This window comes from Diceros bicornis, chromosome 13, assembly GCF_020826845.1.
Source record: "Diceros bicornis minor isolate mBicDic1 chromosome 13, mDicBic1.mat.cur, whole genome shotgun sequence".
In the NCBI taxonomy this organism is placed as follows: domain Eukaryota; kingdom Metazoa; phylum Chordata; class Mammalia; order Perissodactyla; family Rhinocerotidae; genus Diceros; species Diceros bicornis.
Genome location: NC_080752.1, coordinates 9,211,892 through 9,239,690, shown reverse-complemented (window position 1 = coordinate 9,239,690; position 27,799 = coordinate 9,211,892). Strand labels below are relative to the sequence as shown.

General features: G+C 45.9%; 1 protein-coding gene across 1 annotated transcript; it reads right to left on the bottom strand.

Moving 5' to 3' along the window:
• Window positions 1-149: 149 nt before the first annotated feature.
• On the bottom strand, window positions 150-27,080 carry NSUN4 (NOP2/Sun RNA methyltransferase 4). The gene is made up of 6 exons (XM_058552315.1): window positions 26,946-27,080; window positions 22,401-22,768; window positions 14,164-14,318; window positions 10,748-10,908; window positions 1,776-1,900; window positions 150-956 (listed from the first exon to the last, which is right to left on the bottom strand). Exons 1-6 carry the CDS (start codon window positions 27,036-27,038, stop codon window positions 680-682), a joined length of 1,179 nt encoding a protein of 392 aa, XP_058408298.1. The 5' UTR covers window positions 27,039-27,080; the 3' UTR covers window positions 150-679.
• Between the last annotated feature and the right edge of the window lie 719 nt (window positions 27,081-27,799).

Here is a 27,799-nt window from a genome sequence, read left to right as displayed (position 1 = left end):
AGCTGGAATTATTCAGCTCAGGAGAGTTCTCTCAATGTAAGTAAGCAGATTATTATGCATTGGCTTAACATTTTTAGCTACTTGCTCCTTAAATTAGATCATGAGCCATATGGAGAAACTAGGTAGCACCCTTCGGCTGCTCAAGACTGACCAAGAAGAACTCGCCTCAAGTGTGAGAGGGGCTCTGTAATCAGGGGCCTGTAACCAGGCTGAGGTCCTGGGCTTTGGGCACCAGGGAGCTAGTGCTCAGTAGCAGCAGCTGGTACAAAGGAAACTAACAGTACTTGGACTGACATGAGGCCCCCAACTTCAGCCCCAGCTCTATAGAGCTTCAACAATTTTATTGGCTAAATGCTTCTTCCCAAGTTTACAGCTTAAAGTGTGGGCCAGCTCACTGGCTCTTCCTTCTAAGCCCCCAATGGAGCAGGACACTTTAGCACAGGCTTGGTGATGGGGGATGGGGGTGGGGTGTAATAAGAGAAACCTGCTGATGCTCCACAATTGGACAGCAGGACAGAAAAACTCCTACTTTCTACTGCTGAAAACTGTCTACAGAAGGACTTGAACTGGATGGAGATAGGACCCAGAGTGCATCTTTGCCACTTGTCTTGGTTTCTGGTGCCTCCATGGGAGTACACCCTGTGTCCTCCTACACCAGAGCTTCAGGAACAGAGTGAGGCTAGGTCAGCCTACACATTTTGCAAAAGTACATAGGCCCAAAATTGGCCATGAGGTTTGGGATTACCAGCTCTCCAACCTGGCAGGATGGGAAGAAAGAGAATGTGTCCGTGAAAATCTTTCGGAAGTGAGTCGTGTCTTCCACCTGAACCTCGATGCTGTATTGATTGGCCAGGAGTTCGATGGTGCCTTGTACCACATACTCGTTCTGTAAGTGTGAGAGTGAGCAGGTAGAATAGACAACATGGCCTCCTGGTTTGGTAGCAAGGAGTCCAGCCCTGAAATCAGAAAGAGAGAGAAGCAGTGACTAGTGAGCTTCCCAGTGGTAGAAGGGACAACAGGGCCAGCCTGGTGGCGTAGTAGTTCGTGTGCTCCACTTCGGTGGCCCAGGGATCGCAGGTTCGAATCCTGGGCGTGGACCTACGCACTGTTCATCAAGCCATGCTGTGGTGGCGTCCCACATACAAAAAGTAGAGGAGGATGTTAGCTCAGGGCCAATCATCCTCAACAAAAGAAAAAAAAAGAAGAAGAAGAAGGGCAACAGAAGGAGCTGGAAGCACGGATAGGGAAGTCTACTGTGGGATGAGTAGTTGCATTGGACAGCCTCTGAAGTCCCTTCTACAATGACACTTCCTGAAAAGTCATTCTCAAAGCAGAGAGCAACCCAACCTTACTCCTTGGGCTTTCCCCTCCAGGAAGCCTTCTTGAAATGATCCCCTGAGCTCTGACTCTAGTTATGGACCAAACCCTGATGCTGGCTATGGACTGGCTCCTTACCCTAGCCCTACAGAGCCTTGACCTCAGTAACTATTTTTCAAACTCGTGCTACTCTGTGGTACTGGGACTAGCACAGGGGTAGGACAACATAAGTGACTCTGTGCAGCCCACCTGCTATGTATGTCCCACCACATAGGGTTTTTATGTTCCAAAGAAGACCATCCCATGATGTCTGTCTCCTCCAGGCAGATCCCCAGCCCAAAGACCCTTCTAGAGGTGATGGTCTTGGTAAGAGCTTCCAGTCCCCCAGTCCCCCAGGAGACCAGATGCCCAGAGCGCTCTGGTCTTAGATCCTGAGGTTTTGTAAATCTGTCACTCACGCGAGAAGCTGCACCTGCAGCATAGGCAACATCTGCCGTTCTTTCTTCCTCGACCGCTGAAAGATGTTGTTCTCCTCCTCATGAAGGGAGTGGCGGTCTGTGGTACAGGGCACGTCCACCAGCACCTGCCCAGAATGTTAAAGGGTAAAATACGAGTGCTCCTTACAGGCTCCTTTTCCTTAGGTCAAGGCTGTTTTAGGCCCCTGGCCTGGGAGCTTTCTGGAGTACTCCCTCTCCCCATCTTCCCATTGCAGAGTACCTGACAAAGCTTCTCATTTTAACCTGGTAGACAACTGTGGAATAATGAGTGGGAAAATAGTATATTTAGATATACTCATGGCTGGTCAAAAAATCAAAACTGGGGGCCAGCCAGTGGTGTATTAGTTAAGTTCACGCGCTCCACTTCGGCGGCCCAGGGTTTGTGGGTTCAGATCCCAGGCGCGGACCTATGTAGCACTCATTAAGCCATGCTGTGGCAGCGTCCCACGTACAAGATAGAGGGAGATTGGCACAAATGTTAGCTCAGCAACAATCTTCCTCAAGCAACAAGAGGAAGATTGGCAACAGATGTTAGCTCAGGGCCAATCTTCCTCACTTAAAAAACAAAAAAAACAAAAAAACCAACACACCAATAACTATAATTAAATAATTGATATCAACCTAGAAAGAAGTCTTTAGCATTTCAAGGCTCTGTTCTTGGCTCTGTCCTTAGCTATTCGAATGAAAATATCCAGTTAACAGATGATACAAGGCTCAGAGGGTAGCTAATATACTGAGTAACAGGATCAGGATTCAAAATTACCTTATGTTGAAATGATGTCATATTCATTATGGAAAAGTTTTCAAGTGAGAAATGTAAAATCATTCATTCATTTACTAAGAGCCTACTCTGTGCTAGGCACTAGAGACAAAAAAAAAATTAGGGGCCGCCCAGTGGTGCAGCGGTTAAGTGCGTGTGCTCCACTGCGGTGGCCCGGGGTTCGCAGGTTCGGATCCCGGGCGCGCACTGACGCACCACTTGTTAAGCCATGCTGTGGTGGCGTCCCATATAAAGTAGAGGAAGATGGGCACAGATGTTAGCCTAGGGCCAGTCTTCCTCAAGAAAAAAGGGGAGGATTGGCATCGGATGTTAGCTCAGGGCTAGTCCTCCTCACAAAAAAAAAAAGAAAAAAAAATTTAAAAAGCACCAGTCCTATATTTATGTTTCAAAAAAGTAAAAATCATCGATGGAAAAGATCTATGAATTTTTAGTTAAGCAAAAACTCTGAGTAAATTAATAATGACCCAATGTTCAATATTCTGATGTATTCCTAGGCTGCATGAATTGACACAGTGCACACAGAGTAAGAGAAATAATGATTACCTTGTATTCTGGTCAGGTCATATCTCAAGAACTGTGAGGGAGCTGGCCTTCACAGGAAAAAGAGACATTAACTAAATAGGGATGCCCAGAGAAGGGCCCATGGGCTGTTTAGAAACCAGATCACAGAAGAAATTAATACCTTCTGTTTCCAGCAATGTAGTAAATTAAATATCCTGAAAACTCCTATAATACAAAATACCTAAAAAGGCTGGATAAAATATTTTTTTTAAATACTTTTAAATGCATAGCTCATAGAAATTTAGAGAAATCTTCAGAAGCCAAAGAAAAAAAAGAGCACAAATCCAGGGAGGCATGCTGGAGCTGAAGCCAACGGCTTCTATCGTTTACCAATTCCTAGTAACCCAAAGCCTTGGAGGACAGAAAACAGGGCACTGGGCCCACCTGAGACAGGAAATTGGAATGGAAATCCACAGCAAAGCCAAAGTCATCAAAGGGCTACACGCTCAGAGTGAAGTAGGAAAAAAACCCAAAAAACTCAGCCCACAACAGAAGACAATAGGAGAACTTCTCTGTTTTGGCTTTAACTCTGGGCAAAAAGAGAAAAAGAAAGAAATCTCCCTGAGAATTTGTTTTTTTTTTTATAAATTTATTTATTTATTTTTCCCCCAAAGCCCCAGTAGATAGTTGTATGTCATAGCTGCACATCCTTCCAGTTGCTGTATGTGGGACGCGGCCTCAGCATGGCCGGAGAAGCAGTGCATCAGTGCGCGCCTGGGATCCGAACCCGGGCCGCCAGTAGCGGAGCACGGGCACTTAACTGCTAAACCACGGGGCTGGCCCTCCCTAAGAATTTGTAACCACTCAAGTAGGAGGTTCAAACTCATGCCTGCATGATCCAGAAAACCCCATATAGAATAATTAATGGTCCTGGGTTGACAGATCCCTCAAACACTTGGCAAAAGCAAATGCAGGTTTCTTTCTGGAGGAAGGCAAACTAACCCTCAAACCAAGGCTCTTATAATTAACTAGGCAATGATCCTAAGCTGACTAAACAAAATCAGATTTTTCCACATCTAGTAAAGGCAGAATAGCTTGTTGCAAACCAACCCTCCTGTTGGAACAACTAGAAATGCTTGACAAAATATTTAAAATATTTATCTGAAATCATCAGCGATCTACTAAGGAAGCAAAAACTTGAGGGCCTAAGATCCTAGAGAGAAAAAGTACAGGGAGGTGGGCCAGAAGCATTCAGCTCTACTCTAACAGCTGAGAGGCTCAGAAGTTGAACAGAGCTTTCGCAATCTTATGGGGCTGAGGGGACAAAAACGGGAGTTCAGAGTCCACACCAAGGAGCAGAGGGTCCTAGCAAACAAACACCTCATGCCTTGAGTTGGAGCCCTGAAATTTAACACCCTAGGTGTAGAGGTAAAGTGGAAATAGAACAGTCCTCACAAACTCCAGCTTTGAATCAGCCTAATTTCTAACCGAGTCAAGACGATCTGCTCTGATGTTAACTGTCAGCCTGAAGGAAAATCAAATCCTTTCTAGAGAAAGATGTCACCATCTAGAGCCTCAGATTATCCCTACAACTTTCACACAAAATGTCTGGTATTCAAATAAAAAAAAAAATTACTAACACCAGGAGACAGGGCTGGCCCCATGGCTTAGCGGTTAAGTGCACGCGCTCTGCTGCTGGCAGCCCAGGTTCGGATCCAGGTGCGCACCGGCGCACCGCTTCTCAGGCCATGCTGAGGCCGCGTCCCACATACAGCAACTAGAAGGATGTGCAGCTATGACATACAACTATCTACTGGGGCTTGGGGGCGGAGGGGGAAAGGAGGAGGATTGGCAATGGATGTTAGCTCAGAGCCAGTCTTCCTCAGCAAAAAGAGGAGGATTAGCATGGATGTTAGCTCAGGGCTGATCTTCCTCAAAAAAAAAATAATAATAAATTTAAAAAAATAAATAAATAAAATAAATACATAAATAAATAAATAAAATTAAAAAAAAAACAGCAGGAGACAAAATCAAATAACCAAAAACCAAGAGAAAAAATAGATAATAGAAGGGGGCCAGCCCCGTGGCTGAGTGGTTAAGGTTCTGTGCGCTCTGCTTTGGTGGCCCCAGTTCGTGGGTTTGGATTCCGGGTGTGGACCTATTCCATTCACCAGCCATACTCTGGAGGCATCCCACATAGAAAATAGAGGAAGACTGGCACAGATGTTAGCTCAGGGCTAATCCTTCTCAAGCAACAACAAAAAAAAGAGGAAGACTGCCAATGGATGTTAGCTCAGAGCGAATCTTCCACACCAAAAAAAAAAAAAAAAAGGTAATAGAAGCTGACTCATACGAAATCCAGATCTTCAAATTATCATAAAATTTGAAACAATCATGATTAACATGTTCAAGAAGTCAGATAAAAAGACATAAATTTTATAACTTCCAATTGCTACAGAACTAGAATTTTTAATAAAAAGAATCAGATAGAAATTCTAAAACTGGAACATAAAATAGCTAAAATTAAGAGCTCAATAGATGTGGTGGAAATGTAAACTGGTGAAGCTATTATGAAAAACAGTATGGAGGTTCCTCAAAAAATTAAAAACAGAACTACCATATGATCCAGCAATTCCACTTCTGGGCATTTATCCGAAGGAAATGAAATCATTATCTTGAAAAGATATCTGCACCTTCATGTTCACTGCAGCATTATTTATAATAGCCAAGGCATGGAAACAACCTAAGGGTCCATCAACAGATGAATGGATAAAGAAAGGTGGCGTGCACGCGTGCACATACACAGGAATATTATTCAGCCATAAAAAAGAAAGAAATCCTGCCATTTGCAACATGGATGGACCTTGAGGGCATTATGCGAAATGAGTAAGACAGAGAAAGACACATGCTGTATGATCTCACCTGTATGTGGAATCCAAAAAAAAAAAAAAACCAACGAACTCATAGATACAGAGAACAGACTGGTGGTTGCTAGACGTGGGGGGTTGGGGGTGGGTGAAATGGGTGAAGGTGGTTAAAAGGTACATATTTCCAGTTACAAAATAAATAAGTCCTGGCACTGTAACGTACAGCACGGTGACTATAGTTAACAATACTGTATTGTATATTTGAAAGTTGCTAAGAGAGTAAATCTTAAAAGTTCTCATTACAAGAAAAAAAATTTGTAACTGTGTGTGGTGATGGATGTTAACTAAACTTATTGTGCTAATCATTTTGCAATATATACATATATCAAATCATTACGTTGTACACCTAAAACTAATACGATGTTATACGTCAATTATATCTCAATTTAAAAAAAGAGAACTCAGGGGCCGGCGACATGGCTTAGCAGTTAAGTGCGCACGCTCCGCTGCTGGCGGCCCGGGTTCGGATCCCGGGCGCGCACCGACGCACCGTTTCTCTGGCCATGCTGAGGCCGTGTCCCACGTACAGCAACTAGAGGGATGTGCATCTATGACATACAACTCTCTACTGGGGCTTTGGGGGAAATAAATAAATAAATAAAATTAAAAAAAAAAAAAAAAAAGAGAACTCAGAAGATGTGTTTAACAGCATGTTAGACACAGCTGAAGAAAGGACTGGTGAGTCAGGTCAAAATAAAATATCCAGACTGAATAATGAGGGATAAAAGAAGAGAAATACAAAAAAGAACATCAAGTATATATAGGACATAGTAAAAAAGCCTAACATACAACTAATTGGGGTCCCAAAATTATATGTGAGAAAAAATGAGGCAGAGAAAATATATAAAGAGATAATGGCTGAGAATTTTCTAAAACTGATGAGAAAAATCAAGCCACAGATTCAAGAAGCACTATAAACTCCAAGCAGAAAATATACATGTCACCTTTAAAGGAGTTTAAATAAGATTTATAGCTGACTTCTCAACAGAAATAATGAAGAGCAAAAGAAATAAGATCTTCAAAATGCTGAAAGAAAACAACTGCCAACATAGAATTCCATGTCCAGTGAAACTGCCTTTCAAATTTGTTCTTTAGATTCAGTGTAACCCCTAGCAAAAGCCCTGAAGATTTTGTTGTGCAAATTAACAAACATAAATCCTAAAATTTATGAAAACGCAAAGGACCAAGAATAGCAAAGAGAAATTTGAAGATAAACAAAGTTGGAGGATTTCCTATACCAGATATCAAGACTTATTATAAAGCTACAGCAATTACAACAGTATAGTTTCTTGAAAAGAAAGACAAATATGTCAATAAACAGAACAGAGTCCAGAAACAGACCCACACATATATGGATACTTGATTTATGACAAAGGTGACATGGCAGAGCAGTGGGAAATGAATAATCTTTTCCCACTGGGCCAATTGACGCTGGGCCAATTAGATACCATTTTTGGTATCCTTACTTTGTTCACTACATGCAAAAATCAGTTTCAAATGGAATGTAAATCTAAATGGGAAAAGTAAAACAAAAACATCTCTAGAAGATAACAGAAGAATATCTTCATTATGTTAGGTAGGCAAAGGTATCTTAAAATAAGACCCAAAAGCACTAACCATAGTGATAAATTGGATTACATTAAAATTAAGAACTTCTGTTCTACTATCAGGAGGGTGAAAAGATAAGCCTCAGGGGCCGGCCCGTGGCGTAGCAGTTATGTGCGCATGCTCTGCTGCTGGCGGCCCAGGTTTGGATCCCGGGCGTGCACCGACGCACTGCTTGTCAGGCCATGCTGTGGCGGTGTCCCACATAAAGTGGAGGAAGATAGGCACAGATGTTAGCCCAGGGCCAGTCTTCCTCAGCAAAAAGAGGAGGATTGGCATGGATGTTAGCTCAGGGCTGATCTTCCTCCCAAAAAAAAAAAAAAAAAAAAGAGAAGCCATAGAGTGGAAGAAGATATTTACAATATATATATTCAATAAACAACTCATATCCAGAATACATAAAGAACTCTTACACATCAATAAGAAAAAGACAGACAGCTCCATAGAAAAAATAGGCAAAAGACTTGAATTCTCACTTCAAAAAGAAGGGCCAATACAGAAAGAGAAAGACAGTGCATGATTTCACTCATATGTGGAAGATAAACCAACACACAGACAGACAGAACTGTTTGGTGGTTACCAGGGGCTAGGGGGCGAGGGGTGGGCACAAGAGGTGGAGGGATACACTTATATGGTGACTGATAAACAATAATGTACGACAAAAATTTCACAATAAAAAATAAATTAAAAAAAAAAGGGCCAATAAACACATGAAAAGGGGTCCAAATTCATTAGTCATCAGTGAAATGCAGCACTTTCAAGTCAAATGGGAGACATTTCATTCTATATTGTTCCAGAAGGCAAAGCCAGGATCAATGAACGGAAATAATAATAATAAAAATAATAAAGATGGTGATGATGACAATATTATAAATGCTTTCTCCATGCCAGGAACTGTGCTAAATGCATTCTTATTTAACCTTCACCTATGGGATAGGCACTATTACCTTCATTTTACAGATGAAGAAGCTGAAGCTTAACTGAAAGGTTAACTTGCCCAAACTTCTCTGGCTGCTAAGTGATGAGTCAGGACTCCAATCCAAGCAGTCCGACTTCAGAATCCTCGTACTCAACCATATAACATACAATCTACAGATTTTAATTCAATAAGAAGAAGAACTTTCTAACATCAGAGGTGTTCAACAACAGAACCTCAGTGAGCCCCGGTCAATAGAAGTGTGCAAGAACAGGCTGAACAACGATGATGGTTACTACCCACCTAATCTTCATGGCCAGGTGATGTACTAAGCACTTTCCCCGGACCCTCTCGTGGAATCCTCATAATAATCCTACGTAGTAGTATTTCCTGTTTTACAAATGAAGAGGCTGAAGTTCAGAGAGATTAAGCAGCTTTTCCAAGGTCAGTAAATGGCAGCCCTGTAATATGGAAACAGGTTAGGCTGACAGCAGAGGTCATGCTCTCTCCACTCTGTTCTGCTGCCTCCAAGTCAAAAAAGCTGAATAGAGGATTCCTACACAGGCAGGAGGTAGGTCTCTCAAGCCTATCCAAGATTCTATAAGCCTTGGTCTTTCAATTTCTTAGAGTGGTTGAGGCAGGATGGTGAGAAGTGGACAGATTAGATAAATGAGTCAGATGACAACACAGAGACAACAGCTCTATATTTTTCATATTTTTAAATTTAAAATTTTTTTTTAAATTTTTCGTGAGGAAGATCAGCCCTGAGCTAACATCCATGCTAATCCTCTTTTTTTGCTGAGGAAGACCAGCTCTGAGCTAACATCTATTGCCAATCCTCCTCCTTTTTTTTCCCCAAAGCCCCAGTAGATAGTTGTATGACACAGTTGCACATCCTTCTAGTTGCTGTATGTGGGACACGGCCTCAGCATGGCCGGACAAGTGGTGCATCGGTGCACGCCCGGGATCCAAACCCGGGCCACCAGTAGTGGAGTGCACGCACTTAACCACTAAGCCACGGGGCCGGCCCTATTTTTTATATTTTTAGAAGTATCTGTTTTAAATAAATATTTTTAGAATATGCCAATTAAAGAAAGTACAAATAACTTAAAAACATGAAATGACTTTCAACATTTATAATAAGAGAATATAAATTAGATGCTACCAGTTTGGCAAAACCCAAAAAGTCTGACACCACCAATGATGGCAGGATGTGAGGAAACGGTACTCTTATTCATTCCCAGTAGATGTGAAACTGATTCACCTTCCATAGAGAATGATTTAGTAACCTCTGTCAAAATCTTAAATGCATATAAACTGTTATCCAGCAATTATACTTCAAAAACATTAAACTAAAAAGGATTGAACCTCAGGGTACATTATTAAATGAAAAAAATACAAAGTTCAGAATAGAAAACTGAGTATAATACACTACCATTCCTATTTTTAAAAAAATACACACAGTTGTATTTGTATATACACAAAAAATAAATTTAACAGGATACAGAAGAAAATATAAACAAGGGTCATCTGTAGGGAGAGGAAGTAGATGGCTGTGAGATAGGAGTAAGAGGGAAACATACCCTTCACTGGATAACCTTTGGCACCTTCTGAATTTTGCACCATGTGCTGTATTGATACTCAAAAATGAATAAAATGGGGGGTGGGCCCCATGACCTACCGGTTAAGTTTGGCACACTCTGCTTCAGTGGCCCAGGTTCAGTTCCCAGGCACAGACCTATAGCACTTGTCAGCAGCCATTCTGTGGCGGCCCACATACAAAATAGAGGGAGACTGGCACAGGTGTTAGCTCAGGGCAAATCTTCCTCAGAAGGTAGGTAGGTAGATAAGTAGGTAAGTAAGTAAGTAAATAAATAAATAAATAAAATGGGCTTATTCATACTTATTTTAGTGAGGATTTCTGAGCAACCAAGTGAGTTGAGAAATAAAATAAGCCTAATAACCTTTTTTCTACTCAGGTTCAAACTATTTTTGCTGGCTAACTGTCTCTTATGAAGATAGTAGGCAGTCATCTAAGCTGAAATGACAATTCTGCAGATGACCGTGTTCTCCAAATCATCCATGTAGAGCTGGCCAGGTCCAGAAATAGCCCTAGATATTCAATTATGTTATGTAGGAGCTGGATCCAGGATGTGGAGGCCAGATTTGGCTGGCTGGATGTCCCAGGTCAGGAATCACTCACCCGGTCATAGGTGTCCCCCTCCAGTTCTCCCCACTTCCTGCCATCCCATGAGGTGACTCGAACTCGATTCCTATCCCTGATATCTTGAGGTACATAGCTGTGAAGGACCTTCTGCAGTCTGCCTGTTCGGGAAGTGGAGAGATCATTGGCAGCGAGATTGCCTGTGGGAATATAAATTTTAGGATTTTTTTCCTCCATCTGTAAAAAATGCCACTGGAATCTTGACAGGGATTGCACGGAACCTATAGATGGCTTTGGGTAGTGTGGACATTTTATGTCTGTGGGAATAAAGAAACTTCAGACGCCACGGCCCAGTGAAACATCCCATCAGCAAAGGTGCTGATGGAGTGTCAGACCAATTCTCAGGCAGAGCCAATCAATGCAGACCCCGGGGCAGAGGAGGGGCAGGTGGAGGAGAAACATTTATTGTGTGCACGGCACCATACTAGACACTCTGGAGCAAGGGCTGCAAAGGCAAACACCCACACAGGCCAGAAAGGTTTTGTAAATAAATAAAGTAGACCAGGTAAGAATATTTATTTCTAAAGAAATATGTTCTCTCCCACTTTTCTTGAAACATGTCTCTCTCTTCATCTTTGGCAGACACTACACATTATTTACCCAAAATTTATTCTCCTCTTATTCCTTAGTAATAGAACTCCAATTTTATTTGGGGAGGGGGAGCAATGTACTCCAAAAGACTACAGTTCTCAGCCTCCTTTTTTTTTGTGAGGAAGATCAGCCCTGAGCTAACATCCATGCTATTCCTCTTCTTTTTTTTGCTGAGGAAGACCGGCTCTGAGCTAACATCTATTGCCAATCCTCCTCCTTTTTTTTTTTTCCCCAAAACCCCAGTAGATAGTTGTATGTCATAGTTGCACATCCTTCTAGTTGCTCTATGTGGGATGCGGCCTCCGCATGGTTGGACAAGCGGTGCGTCGGTGCGTGCCTGGGATCCAAACCCGGGCCGCCAGTAGCAGAGCGCGCGCACTTAACCACTAAGCCACAGGGCCGGCCCTCAGTCTCCTTTTATAACTAAGTATGACTACATGACTAAGTTTTGGTCAATGCGTTATAGTAAGAATTACTGTGTGAGACTTCTGGAAATGAGACTTAGGAAATGTGCCTCTTTTGTCCAGTCTTTTCTTCCTGCCTTGAATTTGAATGTGATGACTGGAGTTCCAGCAACCATCTTGGACCATGAATCCTGAGGACGGAAGCCAGCAATAAAATAGGTTGCCAGTGATGACTGTGGAGCCTCCATACCAGCCCTGGACTGCCTATATCCCAGATTCTCTCATGTAAGAGAGAAATAAACTTTTCTTCTTTAAGCCAGTTAGTTGAGTTTTCTATCGTATACACTCAAACCTAATCCTAAGTGATTCACCGTCCATCTTTCATTTTCCCTTTTGTGATAGACACGAGTTCAAGAAATATCTCACTTTGCTCTTGGCACTACTATAAGAAAAAATACTACTGCAAGCTTGATGATAAATGGCATTTGATACCTGGCCTCAGAGTCAAGGAATGAAAGGGGGAGGTGGGAACTGTGGTGAAGAACTGGAGAGTACATACCTTATCTAACAGGAGTGGTCACTACCATAAACCAGCTTAGTGTTCCCACAAAGAAATATGGTTCCAGGGCCTGCCCCATGGCTTAGCGGTTAAGTGCGCGCGCTCCGCTGCTGGCGGCCGGGGTTCAGATCCCGGGCGCGCACCGACGCACCGTTTCTCTGGCCATGCTGAGGCTGCGTCCCACATACAGCAACTAGAAGGATGTGCAGCTACGACATACAACTATCTACTGGGGCTTTGGGGGTAAAATAAATAAATAAAATCTTTAAAAAATAAATAAATAAAAGAAAAGAAATATGGTTCCAATTCTTGAGGGCACTCAAAGAAGTAAAAACTGGATTCTCTGCTCAAGAAGAATTTGCAGCAGGATATGAACTGAGAACAGAAAAGCTGGGTTCCAGTTCTGGCTCTACCTCCAACTCATGTAAAAAATTAAAGTTATTTAATCTCTCCAGAGCTCAATTTCCTCCTCCATAAAATATGAGGGCTGGACTAGGTAAACTCTAAGTTCCTTTCTTGAACTGAAATTCTGTGCTCCTGTCTCCCTGGGATCAAGGAGTCATTTGGGTGAGGTGCTGGGACGAGAGTGAGGCACTGGTAATTCAGCACCTCTTAGAAGAGCCAGTCTCAATTACTTCTCCTTGGCCCTTCTCCCTCCTCTTAGTTCAAGTTCCTCCTCTTCCAAGTAACCTTACCTCATTCACCCCCCTTCTGAAGGATTCCCACCCACTCAGATCAGCACAGCCCAGCACTCTGGGCTCTCTTGCATTGGACTCATTAAGCCATATCAACATATCTGTGGATTTCCAGAAGGCTGAGATCAAATGTGGTACCTCTCCGAATCACTCATGGGGCCTACCATGAGGCTGGAAGCTAACTCAAACTGAGCAAGTTGGCTGATGAGAACTGGAAAAGAAGAGTACAGGCCCAACAAAAAGGCCAGGGCATACGGCAAGAGAAGCCTGGCTGAGCTCCAGGGTGAGTGTGAAAATCACAGTCCCCTGTGGATATTTCTCAGGTCCCCAAGGAAAAAATACTGCCTGTTTTAAGGCAGGACGTTGGCCAGTGGATGGCTGAAATAACACCTACAGTGAGTGCACAGGCCTGCGCTGGGCTAGACTACTGAGATGAGGAAGACTTGGGCCTGTCCCCAAGGAATTCATAATCTTAAAGAAGGAGAAGATGCATACCTAGTAAAGCTCTGATGCAAAGCTAATGTACTAATAGTTGCAAGGGTGATGCCCGCTGTGTAGGAGCACAAGAGACAGAGGCATCACTTCTCAACTGGCCAGCAGTGTGCCAGAAGGTGGCACACTAGAGCTGAGGCTTGAAAGCTAAAAGGATATAGATAGGCCAGCTGGGATGGGGTAGGGGTATTCTAGAGAGAAAGCATAACATGAGCAAAGGTGGAGGCTTATTGGGGCATCAGAGAGTAGGAGGATGTGGCTGAAGCACACAAAGCCTGGAGAAGAACGATATATAAAGCTATAAAGGGTGGCTGCTGCCGGACCTTATCACTTCAGCTGACAGGCTAAGGAAATGGAAATTAATCTTAGAGACAAAGTAAACAGATGCAGAGGAGTGCAAGTGTCATGTGGCAGATTGATCAGGGCCCTGCTTTAATCTGCCTTCAGAGAGACCTCGCTCTGCTCAGTAATCTTCGTTGGAAAACTGACAGAGAAAGGGAGGAAATAATCACAAACAGAAAAAATACACCAGTTTAGCAAGCAAGCACTATCGCCTCTCTGATCCTGGACCAAAGAACTCACCACATTCAGTGTACCCCTGACTGGGTGAGGTGGGGAGCCCTCCCTGCCCAAGACACCAGCCCTCTGACTTACGACAACAGCCAGTCTGAAGCAATGCTAGTGTCTTTCCCCCAGGGGCTGCACATAGGTCAAGCACAGTGTCACCAGGCTGCAGGCCGAGGGCCAGGACAGGCAACAAGGAGGCAGCATCCATCAGGTAGTAGTCCATGACACCCAGGCTGCCAAGCCTAGAAGAGAGGAGACCACCTTATAGTCAAATTCCAAGTCAGGAGACTCAGTGGAAGTCAAGGCACCAAGTCCATGCCCTCAGGGGCTACTGAGCTCTACTCAGCAAAAACTCATTTCTCAGACCCACACCCACTTATTTACCCACTCACTCGTTCTTCTACACAGCAGCCAGAGTGATCCTTCCAAAACAAAAATCAATTCACTCTAATTCGGCCACGCTAGCCACCTTGCTATTCCTTAATTAAGCCATGCATGCTCCTGTCTCAGGTTTTTGTAATTGCTGTACCTTCTGCCTGCAACGCTCTTCCCCCAGATAGCCCTCATTTGCTTCCTCACTTCCTTCAGGTCTCTCTTCAAAAGTTACCTCATCAGGGCCGGCCCCGTGGCTTAGCGGTTGGGTGCGCGCGCTCCGCTGCTGGCGGCCCGGGTTCGGATCCCGGCGCGCACCGACGCACCGCCTCTCCGGCCATGCTGAGGCCGCATCCCACATACAGCAACTAGAAGTATGTGCAGCTATGACATACAACTATCTACTGGGGCTTTGGGGGGACAAAAAGTAAATAAATTAAAAAAAAAAAAAAGTTACCTCATGAGAGAGGCACTGGCATTCTCTGACTACTCTATCTAAAACTAGCAGCTGCCTACTCCCATCACCTTCTATCTCTATTTTGAGTTATTTTTTCTTTAGAACCCTTCCTATTCACTTTATATGTATAGGGGTGTGTGTGTATTCCCCCCCACCCTTTCAGAAAAAGGGCAGGGATTTTGTCTACTTTGTTCACTGTCATATCCCGAACACCTGAAACAGTACCTGGCATATAGTAGGAACTCAGTTTTATTGGGTTACATATTGAGATCAAAGCGCTTCGTAGGTTCAGAGAAGAGTGCCATCAATTGTGCCTGTCAGTTACCTGAGTTAGGCCTGATGAAGGAGTAGGCCTTCATTAGGTTAAAAAAAAAAAGGAAGAGGAGCATTCCAAGCAGAAGGAAAAAGAACAAGCAGGGCTGGCCCCGTGGCTTAGCGGTTAAGTGTGCGCGCTCCGCTGCTGGTGACCTCGGTTCAGATCCCAGGCACGCACCGACGCACCGCTTCTCCGGCCATGCTGAGGCCGCATCCCACATACAGCAACTAGAAGGATGTACAGCTATGACATGCAGCTGTCTACTGGGGCTTTGGGGGGAAAAAAATAAATAAATAAAATCTTTAAAAAAAAAAAAAAAAGAACAAGCAAAGGCACAGAAGCATGCAAACTCATAGCTTCTTTCAGAAAACAGTGAGAAATTTGGTGTGGCAGAAATACAAGGTGTATGAGATTGAGGTTGGAAAGCAGATAGAGGCCAGGTTGTAAAATGTCTTAAACCCTATGCTAAGGAGTTTGGACTATAACCTATAGGTAGTTACCAAAAGTTTTTAAGGAAAATGACATGATCAGCTAGATAGAGTTTTAGAAAGCTAGGTGGGCTAGAGAGAACAAATTAGAAATAGAGACCTAGTGAGAAGGCTGTTACAAGAGTCCAAGTGAGAGCCAATGAGGCACGAAGAGAGGCAGTGATGGTGTGGGCAGAGAGAGAGGAATGGCAGACAACAACCTAGTGGTCACAGGAGGACTCCTCACTCCTAAGCCAGTTGTCAAAAGGGCAACTGGTAGTGCAGCCATTCCCCTGCCCGAAACACAGCTCAGCGTGGACAGTCACTGGGGACAGACTCAAGGAGACAGAACCCTGGTCCTTGCTGCCCTGACAGGAAGGCTCTGGGAGAAAGAAATGACAAGACATAAGACATAGCCCCACTGAGGGTCAGCTACAAGGGCTACAATCCCCAGTCGTAAGATTGTAACCCCGCTGGCATTCAAAAATGGGCTCTGGCTGTGATAGGATATTTTCAAAGTCAAACCAGGCTTGGATTGTCTGTGAAACTGTGTGCTTCATGCCTCACAAAGGAGAATGACAAAAAACAGAAATCTGAGAAAAGCACAGAATTGCTATCACACCAGCACTGGCCCACAAAACCCACTCTCATCAAGTTCCTTCCTTTTGGAAGCATGACTCCTTAACATTTTTTCGGTTCACAGACAGTTTTGAGAATCTGCTGAAAGCTACAGTCCCTCTTTCCAAAAAAAAAGCACAACAAATTTTCAGACAATTTCAGGAGGTTCCTGGACTCCCTAAATACATCCTTGAACTCCTGAAAGATTAAGATCTCCTTGATTTGTAAGGAGCCCATCAAGACAAGAAGGAAAAACCCAAACACATAGGGGTTGCTTCCCCCACTACTCTCAGGGTATCCTCCCCGAGTAGGAGCCAAGCACCTCAGACAACTTAGTAAACCACATGGTTCTTACTCCATGGTTCTCAGCCCATGGTTCTGTGTAAAGCCAATGCCTCTGAACTGGTCTCCAATCCTGCCCCAATCTCTCTCCCCTACCCACCCTCCATGACTAAAATGATGTCCCTGAAGCATAACTTTGATAAGAATAACATTAATAGGGCCGGCCCCGTGGCTTAGCGGTTAAGTGCGCGTGCTCCGCTGCTGGCGGCCCAGGTTCGGATCCCGGGCGCGCACTGACGCACTGCTTCTCCGGCCATGCTGAGGCTGCGTCCCACATACAGCAACTAGAAGGATGTGCAGCTATGACATACAACTATCTACCGGGGCTTGGGGGGAAAATAAATAAAATCTTTAAAAAAAAAAAAAAGAATAACATTAATAGTAAAGAGTGCTATATTGATGTAATGAGTGCTATATTGTGGTACTATACTAGGTGTTTAATATGCATCATTTCATTTAATGCTCACCACAACCCTATGAGGCAGGAGAACCCAGATTCCAGAGCCAGACTGCATGGATCTCAAATCCAGCCCAGCTGCTCATTAGCTGTGTGACCTTCAGCACACTACTCAATTTCTCTGTGCCTCAGTTTCTTCATTTGTAATGAGTACCTACCAGATATGATTATTGTGAGGATTAAAGGAATTAACAGAAGTCAAGTGTTTAGAACAGTAGCTGGCACTAGTGAGCTATAGTGTCAGCTATTACTACCATTATTTTCCAGATAAGGATACCAAGTCTCAGTTATCCAATGCCACATGTCTAATAAGTGATGAAGGCAGGATCCAAATCTAGGTTTTCTTGACTCCAAAGCCCATACTTATAACTACTGTGCATTATTGCCTTTCCCCTGCTTGGAAACTCTTTTCAGTGGTTCCCTAGAACAGATCTTGGCAATTTAGAGCAATATGTAGTAAAGGGCACATGGTCTGAAGCCACCCAGCCCTGGCAATTTCAGCCAATTATAAACAACTCTCGGCCACCAGAAAAATCCCCTTCCCCCAGAATGCAAGCTCCTGGCATTCAAGATTCCCACACATCGTCCCCCATATACTTTTCCAGCCTTATCTCTTACTTCTCTTAAGCATACAGCCATTCCTCAAGCCAGTAGCTAGGATTATTGCAAAGCCTCCTAATTTATAACCCCATTTCTAGCCTTGCCCCTCTCCAATCTGTTTCCCACACAGCAGCTAGAATGATATTTGAAAAATTCAAATCTGGTCACGTCATTCCCCAGCTTAGAACCTTTCATGGCTCCCTCTTCCTTTTAGAGAAAAAGCCCAAAATCCCATATGGCCTATAAGACCTTCATAATCTGGCTCCTGCCTGCTTCTGTAGCCTCATATTTAGCCTCTCACCCCCATCTCCAGCCCCCTGTCACCAGCTTTAATTTCTACTCAGTTTTCAGGTCTTAGCTTAAATTTCACTTCCTCAGAAAAGACTGGGTTAGATCTCCTAATTACAGTCATGTGTTGCTTAATGACAAGGATACCTTCTAAGAAATTCATTGTTAGGCAATTTTGTCATTGTGCGAACATTATACAGTATACTTACACAAACCTAGATGGTGTAGCCTACTACGCACCTAGTCTATATGTACCAATCTTCAAGATCACAGTCGGTGTATACATTGTTTCATTGACCGAAACATCGTTAAGGGGCACATTTCTGTATAAGACTTCTTAGCATCTTATACTGTTCCTCTGGAGCACTTATCACAATCATAATTAGTTTTGTTTTCGTTTTTGTCTTTTTTTGTGAGGAGGACTAGCCCTGAGCTAACATCCGATGCCGATCTTCCTCTACTTTACATGGGATGCCGCCACAGCATGGCTTACCAAGCAGTGTGTTGGTGTGCGCCCAGGATCCGAACCTGCGAACCCTGGGCCACCGAAGCACAGCACAGGCACTTAACCGCTTGCGCCACCGGGCCGGCCCCCCGTAATTTGTTTTTTAATAGTTGTCTTCCTCACTAGACTAGAAGCTCCATGAGGGCTTCTACACCAATAACCCAGGCATTAAAGAATCCCTGACATTTGGTAGACAATAAATATTTATTGAATGAATCAATCAATCCTTCAAAAATCAATTCCCGGGGCTGGCCCCGTGGTGTAGTGGTTGAAATTCGGCACACTCCCCTTCGGTAGCCTGGGTTCGTGGGTTCGGATCCTGGGCATGGACATACACTACTCATCAGCCATGCTGTGGTGGCGACCCACATATAAAATCAAGGAAGACTGGTACAGATGTTAGCTCAGGGCTAATCTTCCTCAAGCTAAAAAAAAGAGGAGGATTGGCAAGAGATGTTAGCTCAGGGCGAATCTTCCTCAGCAAAAAAAAATAAAATAAAATCAATTCCTACATCCTACAATTAACACTGAGCTCCCCTTTTCTCAGTTTCTTTTTGTTTAAAGAACACCTTCATTTTTATTGTTTTTTTATTTTGTTTTATTTTAATTATTATTATTATTTTATTGGGGTTTTTTTTTTGGTGAGGAAGATTGGCCCTGAGCTAACATCTATGCCAATTTTCCTCTAGTTTGCATGTGGGACGCCACCACAGCATGGCTTGATGAGTGGTGTACAGGTCCACGCCTGGGATCTGCACCTGCCAAACCCAGTCTGCTGAAGCCGAGCATTCCTACCTAACCACCACCCTGCCAGGCCTGCCCCTTTCAATTTCTAATGCACAATTTAGCATTTGACTACAGGGTCTTTTTTCATTCAACTTCATATACATCTGAGCATTGGATCAGAAGACCAAAAGTTCTCCATCCTCCTCCCTCCCTCCACCCCATCTGTTACTAACTTTGTGCCCTTAGGCAAGCCCCACTTCCTAGGCAAGTTCCATTTCTTTGGTACCATGAGGTTACTTGTCCTACTCACTCTGATGGGTGGCTATGAGGGCAAAATGAGAAAGCAGCTGTAAATAACACAAACTTTAACTGCAGAGGGTGCAGTAAATGCTCAAGGAAGAGGTGGTTGTTTTCTATAAGAGACAGTAGAGCAGATTTAAAGCGCAGGTTCTGGGATCAGACTGCCTGGGTCTAAATACTAACTGTACCACTCACTATCTAAGGAACCTAAAGTAAGCGAAACCAAGAATGAAGGAGTTAAAATTTCCCTGGATTAGGGCGAAACCTGCCTGTACCCAGAAGGTTGACGTGGGAAACAAAGTAACCAAAGTTTCTGAGCTTGTTTTGCAGAACGGCAAGAGGATCACTGATAAGACAGCAGCTTGGTGACAGCTCCCCCCCACTAAACATCACGCAGGTGCACTGAGAAGCTAAAATGACCAACTGTAAACTTTAGATGTCACAGACTAAAAATCTACCGCGTACAACACAAAGAACCCCCCTGAATTTGCACATGCGACCCATGAAGAAATATGAAAGACAGTCGCGCCTGCGCAGAGAACTCTTATAACTTTAGCCCCAAGGACACATGCTCCCGCTCTCCTACCTAAAACCTCAAATAAGAACCCTTGCTTGAACTTTAAAACTCCTGGAGGAAAACATAGGTAGTACACTATTTGTCCTTCACCATAAAGGGATCTTTTCAAATTCCATGTCTACTCAGACAAGGGAAACCAAAGAAAAAATAAACAAGTGGGACTTCATCAGATTAAAGAGCTTCTACAAGGCAAATGAAACCAGGATCAAAATGAATAGACAACACACCAGCTGGGAAAAAATATTTGCAAACCATATATCCGACAAGGGATTAATCTCCATAATATATAAAGAACTCACACAACTGAACAATAAAAAAACAAACAACCCGATCAAAAAATGGGCAGAGGAAATGAACAGACACTTTCCCAAAGAAGATATACAGATGGCCAATAGGCACATGAAAAGATGCTCAACATCACTAATCATCAGGGAAATGCAAATCAAAACAACACTAAGAATGGGCTGGCCCTGTGGCTTAGTGGTTAAGTGCGCGCGCTCCACTACTGGCGGCCTGGGTTCGGATCCCGGGTGTGCACCGATGCACCGCTTCTCCGGCCATGCTGAGGCCGCGTCCCACATACAGCAACTAGAAGGATGTGCAACTACGACATACAACTATCTACTGGGGCTTTGGGGGTGAAAAAAAAGGAGGAGGATTGGCAAGAGATGTTAGCTCAGAGCCGGTCTTCCTCAGCAAAAAGAGGAGGATTAGCATGGATGTTAGCCCAGGGCTGATCTTCCGCACACACAAAAAAAAAAACCCTACACTAAGATATCACCTTACACTCATTAGAATGACTATAATCACCCAGACAAAAAACAACAAATGCTGGAGAGGCTGTGGAGAAACAGGAACCCTAATCCACTGCTGGCGGGAATGCAAACTGGTGCAGCCTTTACAGAAAACAGTATGCAGATTCCTCAAAAAATTAAAAATAGAAATACCTTATGATCCAGCTATCCCACTACTGGGTATCTACCCAACGAACCTGAAATCAACAATCCAAAGAGGCTTATGCACCCCTATGTTCACTGCAGCATTATTCACTATAGCCAAGACAGGGAAACAACCGAAGTGTCCCTCGATTGATGACTGGATAAAGAAGATGTGGTATATACCATGGAATACTACTCAGCCATAAAAAACACAAAATCGTCCCATTTGCAACAACATGAATGGACCTGGAGGGTATTATATTAAGCAAAATAAGCCAGAAAGAGAAAGACAAACACTGCATGATTTCACTCATATGTGGAAGATAAACCAACACACGGACAGATAGAACTGTGTGGTGGTTACCAGGGGCAAGGGGGGTGGGGGGTGGGCACAAGGGGTGGAGGGATGCATTTATATGGTGACTGACAAACAGTAATGTACAACAAAAATTTCACGATTAAAAAAAGGAAAAAAAAAAAACCTTGCTTGTAGCTTTTGGGGGAGTTCAGGATTACAGCATTAGCTGCCCCTTCTCCTTGCTCAGCACTTTGCAATAAAATTCCTACTTTCTTCCACTGCACCCGGTGTCAGAGATTGGTTTGCTGTGCGATGAATGAGTGAACCTCCTTCCTGTTCGGTAACGTAAGTACCTTAACTTCTCTGCACCTCAGTTTCCTCATGTGTAAAAGAGGAACAATAATATTACCTACCTCAGAGGGCTGTTTGTCACCGGCTAGGTGCCTTGGGAAACTCAAGGGTGGGTTTGGAAGCATTTAACTGTTTTTCCAAGTTGTTTTTTTCCCTTTTGTTATGTGAAGGAGATGCAACCACCAAGCACCCTGAACTAGACCAAGCCTCACCACAAGAGCTATGCCCATGACCTTTGCCTTATTTTTAATGCTAAATTCTCTCCTGGAGGAGTTTAGGCCTCATTACCATAACCTGCAGTGTATGTGGAAGTGTGTTTTCCAATTGAGCCTGCCTCTCCCTTTTGAATGTTCATTACCCATCCAAAATAAAGGTCCTGCTTCCCTTTGTTCAGGGACACCATGACTTTGCAAATGATAACTCATAGTCTCCTATTTGCCGCAAATATACTTTACTTTGTGAGACAACTTCCACTGGTGTAGAGTTTTATTTTACTCACCAGGAGGTGAACCCACTTGGTTCAGTAACATGTTGACAGAACAAAAGGAGATATCACGTAGGTACAGCACTTAGAAAAATGTCTAGCATGTATAAGCACTCAGTAAATATTAGCAATATTATGATCCTTATTAAAGGGGGCAGGAGCTGGGTCACTTCCTGTCTACTTCCAGCAGCCGCCCAGGACAGCCCCAGCCAGGGCTCCAGATCCTACCTGGCAGGAGGGAAACGGCTGACATCCCCTCTGGGGAAAGTGAAGCATCGAAGATTGGGACTGTGAAGATTGGGACTGTGCGGACTGTAGGCCGAGGAGGCTGGGGAGGGAGCTGCAGTCTGGCCACTTTCTGGCTCCCGTTCCCTGTGGCAGATGGCTTCATTCACAAAGTCCCTGGCACTCAGCTGCGCCAGCTCAGCACTCACATGATCCCAGGCAGCAAAGTTATTGACCAATGCACCATACTTCTGCTCTGAGAGGAGACTGACCCGGATTGATGGCCAAAGATCCCCAAACTGCACACTGTAGGTCATGTCAAAATTCTGCAGAGCCAGTCGAGTGGCAGGAAATTTCGGCTCTGTGGCAGCCTAAAAGGGAAAGAACAGGCTTATTGGTCTTCCAGTCTTGCCTCTACCCCAACTGCCCGACCCCACCAATACCTGAGAGCCCTGGGGCAAATGTAGATCCAGCTAGTGCTCACTCCCGCCTTTGCATCCTGCCTCTGCCTACCAGAGAAGTGTGGGCAAGAAAAGCAGTGGAGAGCTGGCCTTTCTATCTCAGGCTTGTGAGACCAAGGAAGCTGTAGCTCTCTTAATAGCATGTTGGGGTCACCAAGAAAGGGCCTTGGAGTAAGAGGAACTTAAGAGAACGGGAGCTCAGGAGAGGACTCTTGAGAGGAGTCTACAGAAGGGTGGAAGAAACTATAGAGGCTCTGGGGGAAGTCTCAGGCTTAAAAACAAAAGAGGCTTTCTCTCTGAACAGTTCTTCCATTTTCCAAAGCACTTTCATGTCTCCTAGCTTATGTGAGCACAACAGATAGCTCGGTGGGAGAGAAAAAATATCAACCTTCCACATTTGATGGAGAGATGAGGGTAACTTACCTACGGTCATGCAGAGACTGACACTCATGCAGAGACTGACACCATAATGCTCAGAATCACAGGGTTGAGGGTTATTTGGGGAGAGTTCCCAGACCCCAGGAAGGTGGGATAAGGAGAGCACACAGAAACCTTGAGGTGTGAACCAAAATGGAGACTTCTAGCATGACTGCTATGGGGGTAGCAGAGAGGAACATGAGTCAGGCTTAAAGAGCATAAAAGTAGATTAAAAGGAAAACGAAGACTTCAGCTGAGAAGTCCACAAGTTGGCCCTGGTTGCCGCAGCTGGGACACCCACTGTGGCTGGCAGTCTTGTTACTGTCTGTGACTTTTGCTCTGGCCTGGATTTTTGGTTTGGTCAGAACTCTAGCTCTGGCTCTCATTTCCTGCTATGGCGGGGACTCTTGCTCCGACCATGACTTCTGCTGTGGCGGGGACTCTTGCTTCGACTCCGACTTCCTCTACGGGGGGCACTCTTGCTCTGGCCCCGACTTCTGCCATTGTGAGGACTCTTGCTTCGGCTCCGACTTTTGCTACGTTGAAGACTCTCACTCTGGCCCCGATTTCCACTAAGTTGAAGACTCTCGTTCTGATCCTGATTTACGCTTTGGTAGGGACTATCGCTCTGGCTCCAACTTTCATTTTGAGGGGGACTCTTGCTCCGGCTCTGACTTCTACTAGGATGGAAACTCTCGCTTTCACTCCGACTTCTGCTAGGGCGGTGGGGACTCTCACTTTGGCTCCGACTTCCACTTTGGTGGGTATTCTTGCTCTGGCTGTCACTACTCTGGTATTCACTAATAATAATAGTTGAACTACAGCTGGAACTCTTGGATGAAGGCAAAGGACAGCTGTAGGGAATCTGGGAGGACTCTTTGCAGGAGCCTCGAGAAGCCACAGAGTAGACATGCAGGCCACAGGGCATAGCATCAGGTCGGCCTCGGGCTCGGGGGGCAATAGGTAAACTTTGGGGGTCAAAGGGTGTTCTCAAAGGGATACAAGAATAGATGTGGGTAGAACAAGGAGGTGCCACAGGCTGGCAATGGGGTTGGGGTGGGCCCCTGGGAGTGCTATAGGTGCCACAGGGGGGCACCATGGGTTGCTTATGACACTGAGGGGGGCGTGTGGATTGATTGAGGGAACCAGAGAGTGGGCAGGGATCGGGGGTGGAGGGAACCACAGAATATACATGGGTACTGCAGGGGGATCTTATGAGGGGTCCATGGGGGCTTCTCTGAGCATAACTATTGGGTGAGACAGAATCATAAGGAAGGCGGAGGGGAAGGGAAGTGGGGATAACAGTTTTGAGGACTCTAGGGACCACAGTAGGTAAGGTAGTCCCTTGGGGAAGTTCTTTAGGGCAAGAATTTGAGCAAGTTGTAACGGATGTCACTGTACAAAAAGCACCTGAGAGACCAGAAGGGCCGGAGGGAGGTGGAGGAGAGGTGCTGGCCTTAGGGGGCCTGGGCTGGTCAGGAGGAGTTTGCCGGGGAGGGGTGACCAGGGAGCGACTTCTGTGGGGAGCACGTGGCTGTCTTAACTCTGAGGATTTGGGGGACTTCACTTGGGGGCAAGCTGGGGTAGGCAGAGGAGGGTCGTTATAGCTTCTGCGGGGGGGTGACTGAGGTGGAGATATAAACTGGTTGCTCAGGGGTGAAGGAAAGAAGGCAGAATAAGGACAAGGCGAGGACAGGGGAAGAGGTGGTTCCTGGGGACAAGGGGGACCAGAAATCATAGCGACTGGGGTTACGAAGAGGTAAGAGCTCCCACCAGTCTCCCAGGAGAACAAGGACTCAAAGCAAGGCTTCCTGGAAGCCTGGGACTGGGGTAAGCAAGGAGAACCAGTACTCCCAGGGGGTAGGCGGATGGCACAACAAGGGCTCCCAGGGGCAGGTATGCAGGTCTCTGGGGGAAGATGGGAATAGTGATAAGGGCCCTCTGGAGGTGAGCTGGGACAGCCAGATGTGCCTGCCTGAGAAGAAAGTGGGGAGCCACAGTAATTTTTCCCACGGGGTGGGTCAAGCTGTGGTTTAGGTTCACAAGAGTCTGGAGGCTTATGGTGGCCATGGTAAAACCTGCCGGTGGGTGGGGAAGATGCTTGGGAAAGAGGAGGGTCATTATAACTTCTCCCTGAGGACCAGGGAGAGAGTGGAGGGGAGATCATGGGCCCAGTTTGCAAAACCCTGTGAGAAAGGGGTGGGGAAACTATAGGTCTAGTTTCCATGGGCCGGTGAGCAAGGGGAGGTGAAATCATGAGGCCAGTTCCCAAGGGCCTATGAGTAAGAGGAGGTGAAATCATGGGGCAAGTTCCCTGGGATCCATGAGTGATGGAAGAGGAAATCACGGGACCAGTTCTAGGGGGCTCATGAGTGAAAACAGGTGAAATTATGGGACCAGTTTCCAAGGTGACATGAGTGACCGGACGGGAGGTCCCGGGGCTGGTTCCTGGGTGCTGATGAGTGACAGGAGGTGAAATCATGGGGCCAGTTTCCAACGGCACATGAGTGACAGGAGGAGAAGTCACCGGGGTGGTTCCCAGGGGCCGATGAGTAAGGGGAGGGGAGGTCACCGGGCTGGTTACCAGGGCTGAAGGGTATCCACCACAGTAACAGAGGTAAGTGTGCTGGTCGATGTAAGGGCTTCGGGGACAGGGACACGGTGTTCTCGGGGAGCTGATCCAGCCGCAATAAGGGCTCCGGGGACGGAGAGGGGGTGACCCCAGAAGGCTGAACCGGTCAAAACAAGGGCTCGGGGGGGACGAACCCGAGAGGATAGTCTCAGGGCAGTAAGGCCTTCCGAGGAGTGGAGAACAAGGTTCAAAAGAACATGTCCCCAGACGCAGGGGCGGCGGTGGGGGTGGGGAGGGGGGCGGTGGGGGCGGGGAGGGAATCGGTCGGGGTAGAGAGGGGGGCGGGCCGGTTACGGAAGAAATTCCAGGGCTACAGGTGAGGCCAGAGAAAGGGTGTCTGGAGCAGCGGGGAGAGCCCAGGGGGTGAGGGGAGTCGCTGCACCTTTTGCCTGAGTTTGGGGAAAGGCCGGGACTACCGGCAGGGTGGTCACTGTAACCTTTCCTGGGCGCCAGAGGCAGCTCGAGGGTGAGGGAGTTGACTCCTTTCCTGGAGGGCGAAGGAGACCCAGGGAGGACCGGGAAGTCGCTGTGACATTTTCCGAGGGGTGAGGGCGGCCGGGCTCGAAGTTCTCGGAGGAAGGGAGGAGAGGAGGTCATAGGGGGCGGAGGAGAAGAGGTCAGGGTAGGAAAGAAGGGGAGGGAGGGGGAGGGGGAGGGGGAGGGAGGGAAGGGGAAGAGGTAGTGGGAGCCAAGCGGAACGGAACCGCGAGCAGGGGAACAAGAGGCGGTGACATAACTGAAAGAATGACGGCGGAGGCGATGACGTAACAGAGGGGCGGAGTCAGGAGGCTGCACACTTATCAAGAGGGAGAGCCGAAGACTCGTGACGAAATAAAAGGGCGGACAGAGGCGACGACGTAACAGATGTGAGGGAGGAGCCTAGTGACGCTCCCTGAGGGGCGGGACAAGAGGTCGAAGGCGTTCCAACCGGAGAGAGGAGCGACCCTAACTGAGCCGGGCGAGCAGTGGAAGGGCTGGGGAGGTTTCCCGAGAGGCGGTGGCAAGGGGCCGCTGTCACTGTTCCCTCCTGGGCCTTACCCATTTCTTCTTATGTCGATGTCTCCGCGGGACCGTCGCGAAGTCGGCCCGCTTCAGCACGTCCCGAACACCTCTCACTACCAGCGCAGCCATGTCTGCGTGCGTTGCCGGGTAATTCCGACCGGAACCGCAACCGGAGGCTCGCGGGTTCCGGAGAGGTGGTGCGCGCCGCTCTGGACGTAAAGGGGAGGGAATTACCGCTGACTCTCTCCCGGGGCTCCGCCCATCTTTACATTCCGGGTGCAAACCTCGCCCCGCCAGCGATCTTTGAGAGCGCTGGGAAAGAGCAACCATTCGCACAGAATGGTGGCTCCGCCTGGATGTTTGGAGCATTGAGAGAGACTCCGTAAAGGTCCCTGACCCAGTTGGGGGGGTCAGAGAGGACTGGGAACTGGCACTTGAATACTGAAAGAGTTAACTAGGCAAAAAGGGGTGGTAAGGGCCTTCTAGGCAGAAGTTGCACGAAGAAAAGATCCTAAGAGGAAAAAAACAGGCTAGACTTGTAGGCAGAGGCGGATTTATAGTGAAGCTAATGAAGCTTAAGTTTCAGGACCTGTCATTGGCACTGCCCCCTTCAAGGGCCTGTACCTAATTTTGTATTGTTTTTCTTAAAGAAGGCCTCCCGAATTTGAGTAAGCTTTAGGCCCCACAAAACTTGAATCCACCAAGGAGCCGGTGGAGAGGAGGAACATGATCAGATAAGTGTTTTTAAAAATGAACATCTGACAGCAGATGATCAGAGTAGTTAGGGGTAAGGCAGGCAGGGAGGTCAGATGAGAGAAGATGATGTTCTGGATTAGTGTGGTGGCAGTAAGATGGAGAGAAGAGGATGGATTCCACTTACAGTTAAGAGA